Source organism: Ptiloglossa arizonensis, chromosome 14 (assembly GCF_051014685.1).
Source record: "Ptiloglossa arizonensis isolate GNS036 chromosome 14, iyPtiAriz1_principal, whole genome shotgun sequence".
NCBI lineage: Eukaryota > Metazoa > Arthropoda > Insecta > Hymenoptera > Colletidae > Ptiloglossa > Ptiloglossa arizonensis.
Genome location: NC_135061.1, coordinates 5,366,342 through 5,383,087, shown reverse-complemented (window position 1 = coordinate 5,383,087; position 16,746 = coordinate 5,366,342). Strand labels below are relative to the sequence as shown.

Genomic DNA, 16,746 nt, shown 5'->3' with positions numbered 1-16,746 from the left:
GTACAATTATGTTTTAGAATGTAATTGACCACATATTTTGTAGATAAAATTTTTTAAATTACATTCCAATAAAGTCACTGTGTGTGAAATATGTATATTGCAACTTCGATTTACGGTTCTACGGATTCGTAACGTTCAACAGGTGGTTCGAAACAAAGTTTCTCCATCTCGCGATTAGTATCACCTCCAAAATATTCGAACTTTGTTTCCATCTTATTACGTAAGACGCTAGTGAATTTTATCAGCAACAGGTGTCGTATTTCATTCGGGGGACCCGAGAAAAACAAAAGTAATACTGCAAGGTAAAATTATTCAAGAAGACGATTTGTGGTCCCTGTAAGACGATACAACAAATATTTTCCATAGTATTTGGATGGAAACAAAGATTTTAATTCGCGATAATCTCTATTTGCAAACCGTTCCATTAACGCTCTTCGGATCAGTTTCCATCGACAAGAAAATGTTACTGAACGACAACTTCGTAATGCTTACCGTATTTCTTCGAGCCTTACCTTTTCCGTCACAAAAGTCAAACAAAAATGATTGGCCAATTGCCTCGGATGAGAAACAATCACGGAAACCGATAAAATAGGCACAAAGTAAACATACTAACCTAATCATAATATCTCGCCCCGAAAGAATCCCGAACCGGCAGAAGCTTATTCAGCGGAGAGCGCACGCTACCTTCTGATACAACACTTCCGGCAGCACTTTTTTTTTCTGTCTTTCTTGTTACAAAAAAAGTATACGACTTGGCGAGGCGCCGATAGAAATATAACTAAATCACTACGAAGGGGTCAGTTCGCGGCGAGTACGTCTGTCAATCTGTTAATACCACTGCCATCTCAGGGACGTCGCACGGGACCGCGAAATCAGGCAGGCAACCCCCCTCCCCTCCATCTTCCCATCCCCGTCCCACTACTCCGCCCTGCGATGCTCGAAAAAAGGTATACCTCTTGCGCGAAGGGGGATAATAGGCGACCATTGACAGCTTCACGGAAGTAATAAAACTCACGGTTAAGGATAACTACCAAAGTGCGAAGATCTAGACAGATAAATAAATTTATGTCCAACCGGAGGACGTTTCGTGGGTCCTACTTGTCGATCGCGCTTCGATTCGGATCTAGTGATTATGTATTTTCCTCTATACGCGTGGACACGGCGGTGGGAACGGCTATGGTTTGCTCTTTAACGATTAGGGAACGAGGGAGGAATCGCGCCTGCAGAATCGCCTTGAACTGTTTCCGTAGTTCCTTGTGCGCCGCGAACCTTCACTCGGATTCCTTCGTTATTCCGTTCGTAAATACGTTTCTACGATTAAATGTTTTATACGCGAACGCGGCGTGGAACGATCGTTACCGTACGATACGTTACGAATTTTCGTCGTTTATAGGGTTATGTTTTTTTCATCGCGATCGAGTTTACAGTCGGTAATCTTACACTTTGTTCAATTTACGTCTGTGTTTCGTAGATTGCAAACCGGCTGGAAAGGAACGCGTGAAATTACAATTGAGGATCCAATTAGCGAAACCGTAACGAAACGATTACAACGTTGATTTAATTTTCCTGGACGTAGAACTCGTGTAATTACGTGAACGGTAATTCGCAGACATCGTTTTAACCTGGTACAGATGATAGGCGGAAAAACATTTCTACGTTACCATCTATACTGCTAAGCTAAAAAAGAAAAAGAGAGATCACCGAAAGGCCCGGCCTCTGCACCCCTGTGCCCTGCTCGAGTTAAATTACTATAGAAGACTTTATCCACTTTAGGCACTGGCCGTCAAGCAATCATCCTATTGCCGTACCATAGTATCATGAATGACGGTAAGAAAAGCTACCGAGAGCCGGTTACCACGAGTTCCCCTGAAATACTATGTGCCGCTCACTCTGTTGTATTCCCACGGTCCACTTTGCGAAGAGAAAACAATGTGAAACGATATTTTCAATCAACCCCATGACAAAACAAGAAGCGTAATCGTTTTGACGGACGTCGCGATAGTTGATACGTTTGTCAGTCTCGCTCGACGCTTTAATGAGACGGAGAAAGATAAAACATAATTGTTACCAATCTAAGGTAATTCGAAGCCTTATAGGTTATCGGGAGAGATGAACGATATGCGCGACCCCCTGGTACGAAACGATAACGAAAGAAACAAATCTGCGTGCATCGTTTCACGGTACGCAAGGTTCAGCACGGTAAACAGTATCTCGCGTGGAATGTTTGAATGCGATAGGCTTGCGTCGATTGAATTTTTCTTAACGCTCGCATCGAGAAATTCGTCGCGCTAAACGTTCGCGATCAACGAAGCTTCTTATTGCGTCTCTCGCCACTTTAAGAAGTAACTGTGAGATAATGACCCAATTAGATGTCATTTACACGTGAGTCATATTGCCAATTTATCCATGTCCGGCTGCCAGGCTTTAATGCCTTACGTGTATGGTTATCCGCGTTTGGTATAGAAAGGTAAACCGCCTCGAGTAGGTTTGCACTGTTAATAGACGTTGCACCTGCGAATTCTGTTTTCGCAGAAATTACTCGATCGACGCACAACTAGACAACGTCGAGTAGACACGTTGAATCTCGACACGAATCGTTGTTTAAAGCCAAAAGGACAAAAATCCATGGATCGTGTTTAATCCTTGACAAATGTATCTTTAAGTAAGATACATCTGCAATAATATCTTTCATTTGATCGAGGAAAAAGAAAAATTTAATTACTGATGTAACTTAAGTTTCTCTATTTCGTCGATCGTCTCGAAACATTCTTCCACGGTTATTTCGTACTTGGAATACGTAACTTATATTTTTCGTTTTTGTAGATTTTTGACGAAACGAATCGAACGTCAAAACGAAGAGTCATATTTGGTGGATTTATCGAAACGAACGAGCCAAAGTGAAAGTGTTCCGCAAAATGAACTCAGGTGCAGCTAAATCATCTCCACAAAGACTGACTGATTGATAATTGCCGACGCAGCGTCTAGCGGCGTCCAATTGCCGAGAGGGGGCGCAAAACTAGTTCGTCGCCGACTGACGTCGGAGCTCTCGTTTTCTTAGCCACCTAGTATACACATCCGGTCGGCCGGCACTCTGCAACTTTCCTACTTCATTCATCGACGCATTCTGTGGCCTTTGAAGGTTGCACAGGCAGAAAGAAGCGGGCACGGTCGCGCGCCGGCGATCAGAGTCAGCCGGCGCGCACACCGACCAGTTTCAACATAATAATTCCTTCTTGGAAATATACCGTGGTACCATGCATTCTACAGCATCACGAATGGGAACCGCATTTGTTACGTGTGAACCGAATCGCAAACACTACGGTGCCGTCTTCCCATCCCTTCGTCTGATTTTTTTTTCACGGTGCTGTTACTGCTGAAAATAACACCAGAGTTGAACCGTGAATGATTATATTATTTTTACCTTTGCAATTTATCAAAAAAGTAATCGAAATGAAAAAATTATCAGTTACGAGTAAAACTGGTCGGTAATCATAAACTATGTACATTTGTAAATCGGTGAAAAATTCATGCTCTTGTATAAGAAGAAAATAACGAGAGGTATTTTCTTCTTATCGGTCGTCAGGTTCAACCATTAACACTAGAACTACCAAAGGGGTCAATTTTACTTGTTCCAAGCTTCTTTTTAAAATTACTCAATTATCAACAATGTAATTACAGATATAGATCCAAAGAAATGAAAGAATATAATCATTGCTGTAATTATTAATCAGCAATTCGTAATTACTAGTCTTTAGATGTCTTTCTCCATCTATAATGACTTTTCTGTAATAACTTTATAATTATGTTTTCAGGTCTTGATAAAAGAGTATTATCTTGTGCAACAATAATAAACATAACAAAATCGCACAAATGTTATCGGACGAATGTTCGAAAAGAGTGGTGTGCTAAAGGTAAATTGAAGTTTGACATCCGATGACATTTTTTTTAATTAAGATCTGATTCAATGCATTTACACTTATTGCAATCCAGTACTCAAAAACTCTTTCTTCGTTTTTCAGGATTTAATGGAAAGAAATCTTGAAGATCACTTGTATTTCGGTGTGTACCTAAGGCAGTAACTTCCAAACGAGAAAGCGTATCCTTGTATTAAACAATAATGCCAACGACATTCGCAATAGTAACAGTAAGAGAAAAAAAATATATTTCTTCGAAATACAACTTCGGAATGTCGTGCTCAATGTTATTCTTTTCACGCTTTTACGTAATTATCGCTCAGATTTAACAGAGATGAATTAAGAACAAACATTGGCAACGATACACGAGTGAAAAACTACTTTTATTCATTGTTCGAGGAGAAAAGTATTGTTGTAGAATTCTCTGGGACGCAATAAGAAAGAAGCAAATTGTGGACCATGTGACTTGTACAGCAGGAAGTCATAATGATAGGGAGCACGGCATCAATGAAATAGGAAACTACCAATGACTGGAATACTATCGTCATCCCCGACGGTCCTACGTCACCTTTGGGTCAGCAACCGTGACGTGGCTTTCACTGTGCACGCCAGCACGATCCCCACAAGTGTCGCAATTTCTTGTAATCGATCAAACACTTTCGTTACAGATTGAAAATTACCACCCAACGAAGATAATATTAACCGTCGAGGATCGAATCGACGTCTGCCGTGTTGCAAGAATTTTGAATTCGATTAAAATTCTACGAACAATAATTCGTTGTACGAATTACGTCAAAGGTAACGTAACGACGCGAAGACCTCTATTTCGTTTACGAGAAGCCTTAGAAGAGGAATTTCTCGATTGTAAAGATTCTCAATTAATTACAGAAACCACACCAATCACCACGGCCGTTACAACGATCAATATGTGTCGTAACAGAGGCAAAAAAAAAGGCACACGAATTCATTGGCGAATAAAATTTCGCTGGTGTCCATGATTAGAATACTTTCCTTGGTAGCGAAAGCACGAAGTCAATATTTAACGAACGTTCCGCGTGAATAATATAACGGCGAGAATATGGCCTGGGAAACGGTGCCCGATACCAGGCGAACTCCGCGTTCCATCGGAAATTCCGTTCGTTCGATTCTCAGAGCGCACACAGGTAAGTGTTCGCGCTTGTGGCCGTGCACGTGCGCGTGAGCACCCTTCAGAGTAAGGGGGAATGTTATCGACGGCGCCTCGCGCACGAGAGTAAAGAGAGAAAGGAGAAGAGAGGGCCCGAACGAAGAAGAAGGAGGTGGAAAGGAGATAGTTCAGCCACGGTGCACCAGGTAAAACCGTAGGTGTAGCCGGTGAGACTGTGGTGGAGCGATGGACGATAGTGTGACCGCGTGCCGGAATACGCCGGTAGCCAATGGTGGGGAGAAAACGTGAATGATCCATAGAAGTCGATGGCGTTGTGTGCCGGGAGCGAGATACGTGTGTTGGTACGTAGAGAGCACTGTACCGACGAAAGAGAACAGAACAGTAGTGGAACGGTGGGAAACGTCAAAGGAATGGTAGGGATACGGGAGGACAGAGAAGTGGGGTGCGGGTACAGCTTCGGCTTCGGAAATGGCCGCGGGAAAGTAGAGAGCATTACGTCGTCCGGCAGGCGAGCCAAAGTTTTTCGTGTGCGGCGCTCGTTAACCCGGCGCTTCGGGCGTACGATTCACCAGGTTCTCGACACACGGTGTGATGTTTTAAGAGAAACGAAACGCGGACACGGAGTTCCTCCCGTAGGTGTTCCGACCATCTCGTCGCGAGAGTCGGTGTCCGGACAGACAGCCGGTGACTCGAAGAGATCAGTGCGGGCGGTCGTGCACGAGGATGGCCGGCGACGACGATGCACCACCGAACAATGAGATCCTCGGTGCGGACGGAGAGGGGCAGGGTGCGTCAGTGCGGGGGGAACCGCATTCCAGAGTGGGCGGCATCCTGGAATGCGATCCCCCCGGTAACAGGAATTCGCCGAGCGAACGAGCCTGCAACGACCACGACGACTGCGGCGACGGAAGCGGTGAAACTGTGATTGTCGACGACGATTGTAACAACAGCGGCGGAGGCGTTGAAACCGTGATTGCCGACGATAACGGCGGTCTGTGCCGATATGCTATCAGCACTGCCAATACCGCTATGTCTTTCATCGAAGTTTGTCAGGTAACAATACGCGCGATTACCGGTGTTACGTGCTTTAATCTCTGCTGACTGTCAATGAGCTCTATGTTCGTCTTTCTCTGACCTCATGACTTATCTGTAGTTTCTCTTTTGCGCGCGTTTCTTTCCCCTCTCTTCGTCTCGCTCACGTGAAAGCTCGACCCGCGTTTCGACGGGAAGATCGATACGAAACATCGAATTTCAAAATTAAAATACTCCCGTTTTGCTAATTTGAATTATTCACGAACGCGTACGAACGTTAAGCCGAAAATTCGTATTAAATTTCACGGACAAACGTTCCCGAGAAATCATTCAAAGTATTAAACTATTTGATCTTTGATGTAACGAGAACGAAGCACCGTTAATCGTTCAATTACTACCTCGCTTTCTCTTATGTATTTATTTACTGCAACAGTGTTACAAAAAGTCGTCTCTTTTAGATTCGACTGCAACATCTTTTCCCGCAATTAGTATCATCGTCCTCTCAGCGGTACAGCCTGTGCGAGGACTCTATAGAATTTACAGCAGAATGTTTGGCCAACGATGTTATGCGATATCTACTAAAGGAAGATATTTATCTTATATCGCGGGACCCGGTCTCTCGTAGTATGAGACACAACGTGTATCAAATGTTAAACAAACATAGTATCTTATTCGCAAGTATGGTAAACCGTTTGAATGTAGTGCCGGACACGGCGTATGAAGCGTTCATGGGAGTCGCGGATGAGCTCTTTTTACATGGTGGCGTTACATGGGCAAGAATTGTTTGTTTGTACGCATTTATGGGCAGACTTGCTCTTTGGGCACGAGACAGACGAATGCACACTCTGAAGAAAAAATTACCCCTGTATGTTTCTCGATTTATTGGCGAAAAAGTTGCACATTTTATCAAAGGGTATGGAGGATGGGTACGTATCATAATTTAAAATTCATAAATAAATATCGATACTAAGTAATTTCTTGTTTTGCATGCAAAAAATCACTTTGATATATGTATATGTTGTATTTCCTTAGGATCAGCTGTGTATAGAATACCCTGTGGCAGAAGAAATTACTGGAGCAATCTGGAGGAGCCTTCTGATGACAGGTGCCACTCTTGGTTTGGTTGCAACAATTTTAACTGTAACTTCTTGATATACCCTTAAAAACCAAGTTGCACAGGGTACGTTTTGCGTGAAACCTTTTAGCTTACTTACATTCTAACAAAATGCACTTAAAAAAACAATTTCCCAGAGTTTATAGAATGCCCTTACATTGGTAATTGTATGATTCGAAAGCCATTTTTATTGTGCATTTATCATAAATGCAGGACGTAAATTTAGCTTCGTCCTTGCAGTGCATTCAATCTTCATATCATTGTCACTCAGATTACAAACATCCTACTTTTTACATAACTGCAACAAATATGTAGCATGAGTGAAGTATAATGATACAAGTTCCCTATTATATTCGTATTTTGTAATAATTGCAGCTCGATGAATTAGCTAAATTAGTAAAAAAATCTTATTTAATGTTAATCTAGATATTTTATCAAAATAATTTCATACGATACTCAAAATTGATGTTTTAGATATTTATGCCAAACAAGAATCTCAAAATTATATTGAATTTAGGTAGAAGCAATCTAAGTATATTTATTTATAATTTATTTTAGGTAGAAAATATATTAAATAATAAATTTCCTTATCATTCAAAGACCATCATAATAATGAACACTTAGAATGTATAAAAAGCGATTGATACGACAGTGCTCGTTAAATATACAGTAACAACTTTAAACAACAGTGAATATTACATGTGGTAGCTTCTAATAACATTGCAAAACTTTTATATAAATATTTGGAGATAATAAACATTTCTACAAAATATCAGTTTTCTTAGTTGTATCAATTATTTTATAAACCTATAACAAAAAAGTCATCTGTAAAATGATATAATAATTATATTTTTCATGCATGTATTTGAACATTTTGAATTATGAAAATATTTAGATGATATCTTTTTTCAATTTTGACATATGAAGTTTTAGTAAATGCAAAGGAGGCTCAAAGATTCAATTCTAATAGCTGATTTTCGTGAAACGTGTTCGGTCGGTCCCATTGAGGATATTAATGTATTATTTTACGCTTAACGATCGCATTTAATATTAATCGATATTGTATGTTAAATAGTATCGATTCTATATTCTAAAATATGTATTGAAAAATATTAGACTCTAATATATTTGAAAATAGTAAAAAATAATAAGTGGGTATAAAACAAAGATCACTGTCAATTTCATGAATAAGTATTCTTAGTTGATCTAGTTATATATAATATAATGTCTAGAAATGATAAAAAAAAAACAAATAATTTGATATACAAAATCTTATTACTATTGAACAAATTAATCTCAAAAAGGTAGTTTCTTAAAAGAAAACTAATATTTTAGTACTAGAATTATTAAAAATATATTTTGCAGATGTTGGTATAGTTTTATTTAAAGTAGTATACTTACTCAAACATAAATACAATCTATGTACTACTCAAAATATATTGATTTATCGATTGATATTAGAATGCAAGTATTTCAAAACCAAAAAATTTCTAAACTACATGATTATTAGTGAGTGTACTATTATACGACTTGCATCTTTTTATCCTTCAAACAAATTAGATATTACTAAAGTACCGGTGTGCAGCATTGATCTTTTGTTTGCAGAATTAAACACATAATATTATGTGTCTTCTGTGTACATATTGCCCATGATTGAAAATCTATAGATATTAAAAACAGGCATTCAGAAAATGCTTTCTCAAGTAATACTTTCACTTTTAAATATCAAATTCTTGATACCATTGAAAAATTCTAGTATTAATTATTAGATAAATTGTTAAGTTCTTCAAATATGTTTCAAAATTTAGAAATCTGGCAGCATCTGCTCAAATTTATTGCACACGTATTAATAAATACATGATGATTTTAAGGGCGAATAATTGTTACACGAATTACATGTAAGTTTTTAAGCTTTTCTGAATATTTCTTATGTTTGAATATAAAAAAAGGTAATTCCCTGATTATTACATATAATTTTATGCATTACACGAATATACAATACAAAACCACGAACTAGAGAATAATTTCCTGTGAATATATCTAACAGTTTTCTTACTTCTACTCAAATTTTGTGACTGTACAGAAAACAACTGCATTTTACTTTTTATTCCCTAACGTGGATAATAGTAAGAATCAACAACTTTTTTTTTTAATAAACCTTCAAATGTTTCTACTTTAAGTCTACTAATATTGATATTACAACTATATATAAGTATGTATTATGCATTTATGTGTGAATATATAACTATATAACTGTACAAGTGGAACTCTTATTTCGTTCCCCACTTATATAACAATAAGTGATCATTGTATCATGGTCATTAACCTTGAAATAGTTGGCTAATGATATATGGAACACATCGTCAGCATTATGAAAATATTACATTGAATAAACATCAACGCAAACAACACTAATGTCATGAATATAATGTGAAATGCTGATATTTTTTCCAGTTAAATTTTAAATGAATAAAATAATGATGTATGATCACATATAATGAATATTAAAAATTGTAGTCTAAATACATAATGCTAATAAATTGAATTTTTTGTTAATCAATATACTAAAAATAAAATGATGAATACTACAAATTCTTAGAAATATTGGACCCCTTTATATTATGCAACTTTAATTCTGATAATTTATCCCAAACCAACAGTCTAAAGTTTACAGAAACTCCTTAATAAAAATCACAATCGAGTCCGCTTAGAGATTTCTAGCAAAAGTGGTAGACGGTTTTATCTCAAAAATTGAACTGTCTTATTTACACAGCCGCTGCCGCGTAAGTTAACCGCTTACTCACAATGAATAAACATAAATAATTGCGAGGATGATTCCGAAACTTTTTGTTGAGGAATAATTTGGACTTTTACCGAGGAGTTTATGTACTTCTATTTGTATTTTGAGTATTTTTGTTTTTATAATTATAAATCAATTTTAACTTTACTGTTCCTATATGTACAGTGTCGGCCATGCACTTACGAACACTTCATATTTTAATTTTAAAACTTTATGTACTTTTGTGGAACACGTGTAGTGGTATCGACAATTTATTTTTAAAATGTTTAGATTCTAATGTGTATATCAGTAGTAGGGTTTTAATTTATTCTGAGAAATTAAATTTTTTGTCTCAACCTATTGGTTTCGTAGCGGACAACTACTTACGTACGCTGCGGTTGTACACAGTGGGGTCAAAATGCTTACAATGTAAATAATGTTTATCAATATTTACTGAACAATGTTGATAGTTACAATGGTATCGTGATGTGTAAAGGAAAAAGTATCGTGCCAGAACAACGGCGGCAAGTGCACCAGCTTCGCAAGAATAAGATATCATATCTTATAGATATTCAAATTCAGATTTAACGAAGAAGTGTATATGTGACGTCGGATAGAAGAAGAATATTTAAAAAACTGTATAATACTAACTGTAAAAAGTGATGGCAGACCAGTATTTGTATGAGATTCAATGACAACAAAATTGCCAGGAGTATATACTGGAAGAACAGATCTATCAAACGGATAATAATTCAAAACATACCGCACGTGTTATTAAGATATTTTCAAATGATCATAACATTCACGTAACGAAATGGCCAGCACAATTTCCAGAAAAATTATACGCTACTACGCAAGAAGCACAAAATTTGATATCTATTATAGATGCACTTATCAAAACTAAATCAAAGGTATGCCACAGCTCTTAAAAATAAGGACTTATCTACGAAATATTAAAGTATTAAAATTGTAAGTCAAAGAAATTTGTGAAAATATAAATATTTCGGTATGTACTTAAGTATGTGTCCGCAGAAAATTTGATACTTGAATACAAAAATATAAGAAACTTTTTAATTATAGCAAATTAAAAAAAACTATTTTACTATTTTATTATGTATATTGTAAAGTTATAAAAACTACAATTAATTTTTGTATACCTGTTTACTGTATAAAAACAGAACAAATAAAATTTCATTTTGCTAACTATACGTAGGTATATAGCCACCACTGTACATAAATTATTGATTGCAAGAATAGTTACTTTAAATATTATTATGTAGAAAAAAATAATAGAAATAAAATAAAAGGTAAAGAAGTACAATTTGATGGACAAATCGCACACGATACTGACGATATGATCACTTTAATTCAGTTTTTATAAAGATTGGCAATTATAGCCTGGACGTATTGCTGTCCAAAATAGAGCAAAATGTTAAGGTATTTTATAAGTCTCATTTGCACCAATAGCCTGTCGTGTTCAATTATTCCTTCATAAATCGACTGCACAGGACTGAGAATAAGAGACAGATTAAAGTATTCTAGTTCTATATTAACCTTTCCATGTACTATTCAAAGAACTCTTGAAAAGGTTTTCTTTAAAGTTCAATTAATACCTTTCTAGAGAATCTTATAGTATTATGAAAAGGTGCACTGTATTATTACACTATGGCATTAAAATATATTAAGCAAATTTCAGATAAACTTTTGTTCAGTACTGCAACACACTGTTCGATTTGTTTCGTACCTCTGTTTATCGTCGGATGTGTCTGTCTGCATATGAAATTCATTTGAGATTTGAAAATATCATATTGCAAGGCATATTATGAAGAATCGAAATACGCAACAATGAATAGCACACAACAAGCGCAAATTAACATCAGTAATCAATACAAAAGTATTTTACATTTAGCCTGATGGTAATAGGATTCAATTTTAATAAATTCAAAATTCATAACGATATATGTGTTGCCACAGATCATATTGTGTTTAAAGTATATCTAACACGTAAATCACTTGGTGACATGCTCTATTTTTGTCTCTTGTCAGCTTTCTTGATTTATCACAGCTGGCGCAAACGTGACAAGAAGGAAAACTTGTCTCACGCCCCCAAAAAATAAAGCTGATATAGCTCTCTATTCCACATAATCCCACCAATCCTTTTCGTAACCTTCATGTACATGTTCCAAAAGCACTTTTCTCCGACTATCGCAATATCTTGAAAAATAAGAGACGATAAAATATACATATATTTTCATTGAATACATGTTTTGTTTTTATCTAAATGCATCACACTATTTTAATTAACTTTTACAGAAACTAAAGTGCTAATATTATTTCAATACAGTACTAGATAAAATAATGATTTCCTCATAAATATATCTAACAACTTACCTATATTTATCTTGAACCTTTTGTTTAATATCAGCAAGATTTTCACTTGTAATATCTCTTTCAAGATATTCTGAGAGGCGTTCCGTTGTGCCCTCTAAATCTTTTTGGTTGTCTTCAAAAATCACAGACTGGTTGTTTTTTCGCACGTAATAAGCAAAAACGTAAGTATACATAAGAGTCTGTCTACAGGAACACAAAATGTCTACTGCTTTCTTTAAGAATTGTACCTGAAAATAATATTATAATTCAGCTCAATGTTAAAAACACATCGTACGACATTCTTTTCAATTTAATTTCAATTAATTGTACCTCTATCCATGACATATTATGTTGCTGCATTTCTTCCATTTTTTCTTTTATACTTGCATAAAGTTTACTTTCAAATTTCAATGACTGCATATGATTCATATATCTATTGCAATAAAATAAGTATCTTTGTAACGCAGATCTTGATTTTTCTTGAGCATCTCTTGCAGCTTTAGCCTCTTCTTCGTCATAACGATTACAATTATACCAACTAGATCCATGTGGTTCCCAAGGTCCAAGACAAACCCAACAAAAATCGGTTTTGCAATTTTGATTTTTGCACACCATGTGGTTACACCCACCATCTTTTTCAATGGTGACATTACACTTGGGACATTCCTTTGTGTTTGCAGCAATCCAATTAGATGTTTCTGAATCATCATCACATTTCTTTATCCATTTTCGCAGTAAATGACATTTCACAGGATCGTGCCAATTTTCACCACAATGAAAACAGAATGTATGTGCACATTTGCAAGTTACAGGTCTTGCTTCGATATACTGTACTTTTATAGCATTGTTACAATCTGGAGATGGACACCACCTTAATAACCTATTACACTATAAAACAAAATAATAATTAGTATACTTTGACAATTTTTCAAATAAATAGAAATGTACAAGATGATACTTACTTCGACAAAACTATTTGTTATTAAATGTTGATACTTCAGTTTAACTTTAGAGTCTTTTACAAGACGCATAACGCTGGCATCATCAACTAAAATGTCACAAGCATGTGCTGCACATGCAATTGTTTGGCCAACTCCTTCTTCCATAATCTTGGTCGTAAGATACTCTCCCCAACAACCAGTACAAAAGCGATGTCCACACTCAAGTCCAGTCATCATCTATTTTTGTTTTTTAAATGTTATACAATCACAAGATAATATATTAATGAATATTATCATATGAGTATTAATTTTTCAAGAATATCACATGAATTTTAAATATATTACATTGTATTTAATATAAATTTACATATACATACTGCAGATGGTTGAACCATAAAACAGATTCCACATTCCTCTGTACCATTTGTTGATGTCCTTCTAGACTAAAAATTATAAGTATATTGTCAATGTAACACATGGTCTTTTATGAATGAAAAACAGACAAATAAGAGCTTACTCACCAGAGAGCTTTGAGGAGATTGATTTCTATTTATTAATGGACCCTTTCTAAAAGGATTAATAACTCGTGCTTCTGCAAATAATTTTTCCTGATCACCATCATAAAAGCGTTCCATTAATTTCTCTTTATCCCATTTAAAATGATTCAATAAAATGCGTGTGGTGGTTGCTGGTATCTATAGTTAAATTATGAAGTACTATAATTATATTTGAATATAATGTATAATTAATTTTTCTATATTTATTATTATGGTTATCAAAACTCTGACAAAACAAGTATCTGTCATATACACATGTATATTTTTATATTTCATTTTTCCTTTTTTACTTTTAGATGTAAAACATTTTTTAACATACTTCTACAACTGTGTTTACTTCTTTTATCGAATCAATCATATGTTGCACTATCTCTTCTGTTGACAAAACTTCAAAAGGATAATCATCAACATCTGTTGTCCGTTCTCTTGGATTTTCAGCTTCTATTTCCATTGCAAAATCCACATCATCCCCACTGGATTCATTGCCAGAATCAATATCATCATACGTTTCTTCTTCAGAATCCATTGTATCGTTAATTTATTCAGCGATTAAAACGCCAATATATATATATATTTTTTTATTATATATTTTTTGCACCTGTACATAAAAGGTTGCTATCAAGGGATACAATTATTGCATTTGATGCTCCATTTCCAAAACCACATTTCTTTTTGGTACACTCTGTTTTGTTCATTCAACTACACAGTAAACATACATTGGAAACAATGAAATCACTAATAAGTATGTGTCACAGTTAAGGGAAAACAGTACATTAGCACATTTTTATCTTAACTTGTGCTTCATATATTATTAAATAATTATGAGACGAATAATAACATTAACACGAACATAATTACTATTTTACTACTTTACTCAATAGATTTCGAGAAAATTTGAATACCACAAAGAAATATATCGCACCTGTACCCGCGAAATACTGTTGTAGCGGAACAAGGTGAAAACAGCTTATGTTTCAGCACATGACGTCATCGTTCGCTACTTCCCGAATAAAGCAAGAAGCTTTATCATGCGTTGTCCCTTACTTAGTGCCAATAGTATCATATAAAATTTACTGTTACGACACTACGCAATCCTTCCATTAACATGTATAGTCAACAAAATTTCAAAATATATCTACGATATTCGTAAGCAAGAAGTAAATCAGCTGCCAAAACATCCGAGTTGAACTCCGGTAGCTGTTACACCAAATGCTAAAGTCACGGTAGAAACGATGAATGAGTTACCGTGGTCGTAGCCAATCAGAAGCCTTGTGTGTACATTTTATCCAATGGCGTCTTGTGTTTATCGAATTGTTACTTTATATTGTTCGTTGATTTTTATTAATATTTCGCTTTAGAATTCAATAATTTTACACAAAATGGCACAATCCCAGTTTATAGTCAACAAATTAAGATAAACATTAAGATAATTAAAAACAATTCTGCAGCAATAAAGTAAATCCTTTTAACACAAACATTTATAAAGCTGCAATTTTATTTTTATAAAATTTATGCTATATGTCAAATAAGAAATGTTATATAAAATTTACTAGCTGTAATTAAAAATCGTAATTTACCAATTACAGCAGTTGCTGTAGCAGAGACTGTACTTGAAACTGTACTAATTATTTCGATTAATTAATAATGTTCAAGTGAACTTATACGAACAATTATTACTGTAAATAAGATAACAAAAATAAAATGAATATCTTGTAAAATAATATAACTTATGAAAAGTTGTAACAAATAATAAACTGTACTCTATGTCAAATCATGTGTGTGTGTGCGCGCGCGCGTGTGTATGCATGTGTACTATGTACGTATGTATATATACGATATCACTGTGTAACCATTAAACCAGAATGATTTCACTAAAAATATGGAAACATGTAAAGGTTAACGTAGGAAATCTTATTTCAATATTTTTTCGACCTCATTTAATTCACAAAGGTTAAGCTGCACGACATCCAACTTAATCGATAATTGTAACAAATACGAGAACACTAAACACACTTTACGCGATACCTCGAAAATTGATCGATGTTAAAACACATCACAGATTTACAAGATGTATTACCATGCACAACAATCGTTTCAGCCATTGCACCCAGCAAGTCACCAAATTAGTAGGCTAATCGGGTAAAATCATAAATTAAACCAGAATGCACCATTTGCCATGAAAGAACAGACGAGCTTATAGCTCGATCACTGCGGTCACGTCCATAGCAGTGCGTGCCATGTCTTTTCTTCAATGATGACTTAAATACGCTATTATTTTTTTCTGCGCTCACTATTCAAAATCAAGGCTAACTGGTTAGTGAATAGAAATAGACACAAAATTTCGCGCAATACTATCCGAGAAATTGAAAATCTATTAGTGACGCGACAACAAAATGTCTCGTCACCAAGTGCCGTTTTACTGACTCGAGGCAACTACTTGAAGTATGCTCCGTATGCGGCGCACAGCTGACGCACATGGGCGTCCCTATAGAGGGCATAATTTTGACATATTTATTTAAAAGTCGTATACGCGTAAAAAAATTTTTACATAAAAATATTAAATACATTTGACAATGTTTGCAAAGATAATGCAACTATCATAAAGTGTTTTAAAAGTAATAACATCTTATAATATTCGACTAAAAATAAAAATAATTTAATACATTATATCTTTCCTAGTGCTTTGCCTTCAAATTTATCTCCGTATGTAGTATAATAAAATGCGCAGTTAATGATTTTCAGCATTTACATCTAAATAAAACATTTTATCGATGTACTTTGTATAAATATATGTACATATTTGATTTAGAATCTTTCAGACTGTACACATTATACACAAATATTAAAACTAATAACAGTTTCATATAAATAGACATTTGAACGATTCTCACA

At 35.3% G+C, this 16,746-nt stretch overlaps 3 protein-coding genes across 6 annotated transcripts in view; 1 reads left to right on the top strand and 2 right to left on the bottom strand.

Annotated features, from left to right (window-relative positions):
* The window catches only part of LOC143154259 (synaptic vesicle glycoprotein 2B), a 44,171-nt gene extending 43,354 nt beyond the window's left edge, over positions 1-817 (bottom strand). The window contains exon 1 of the mRNA XM_076326211.1: positions 614-817. The gene's annotated coding sequence lies outside the window, so the exon portion shown is untranslated. The remainder of the gene's footprint in view (positions 1-613) is intronic.
* Positions 818-4,153: 3,336 nt separating this feature from the next.
* On the top strand, positions 4,154-7,988 carry LOC143154225 (uncharacterized). Its single transcript, XM_076326147.1, has 5 exons — positions 4,154-4,488; positions 4,583-4,712; positions 4,803-6,114; positions 6,552-7,019; positions 7,126-7,988. Exons 3-5 carry the CDS (start codon positions 5,785-5,787, stop codon positions 7,243-7,245), a joined length of 918 nt encoding a protein of 305 aa, XP_076182262.1. The 5' UTR covers positions 4,154-4,488; positions 4,583-4,712; positions 4,803-5,784; the 3' UTR covers positions 7,246-7,988.
* A 3,101-nt stretch (positions 7,989-11,089) lies between these two features.
* On the bottom strand, positions 11,090-16,299 carry Ari-1 (E3 ubiquitin-protein ligase ariadne-1). Of its 4 annotated transcripts, none has more exons than XM_076326223.1 (9): positions 15,932-16,299; positions 14,777-15,206; positions 14,174-14,452; positions 13,819-13,992; positions 13,675-13,740; positions 13,319-13,534; positions 12,687-13,244; positions 12,378-12,604; positions 11,090-12,200 (listed from the first exon to the last, which is right to left on the bottom strand). In XM_076326223.1, exons 3-9 carry the CDS (start codon positions 14,378-14,380, stop codon positions 12,119-12,121), a joined length of 1,530 nt encoding a protein of 509 aa, XP_076182338.1. In that variant the 5' UTR covers positions 14,381-14,452; positions 14,777-15,206; positions 15,932-16,299; the 3' UTR covers positions 11,090-12,118. The 4 variants fall into 4 exon arrangements, with proteins under 4 accessions (XP_076182338.1, XP_076182339.1, XP_076182340.1 ...); XM_076326224.1 differs by having other exon boundaries at positions 14,777-15,066; XM_076326225.1 differs by having other exon boundaries at positions 16,023-16,299.
* Positions 16,300-16,746: the final 447 nt, after the last annotated feature.

Bases quoted from the DNA above. Each gene is read 5' to 3' on its own strand.
- Ari-1 (XM_076326223.1), bottom strand. From the start codon at position 14,380: ATGGATTCTGAAGAAGAAACGTATGATGATATTGATTCTGGCAATGAA. The intron at 13,993-14,173 runs GTATGTTAAAAA...ATTTAACTATAG, and splicing joins AAGTAAACACAGTTGTAGAA to ATACCAGCAACCACCACACG. The intron at 13,535-13,674 runs GTATGTATATGT...AAACAAAAATAG, and splicing joins TTATGGTTCAACCATCTGCA to ATGATGACTGGACTTGAGTG.
- LOC143154225 (XM_076326147.1), top strand. From the start codon at position 5,785: ATGGCCGGCGACGACGATGCACCACCGAACAATGAGATCCTCGGTGCG. The intron at 6,115-6,551 runs GTAACAATACGC...CGTCTCTTTTAG, and splicing joins CTTTCATCGAAGTTTGTCAG to ATTCGACTGCAACATCTTTT. The intron at 7,020-7,125 runs GTACGTATCATA...GTATTTCCTTAG, and splicing joins TCAAAGGGTATGGAGGATGG to GATCAGCTGTGTATAGAATA.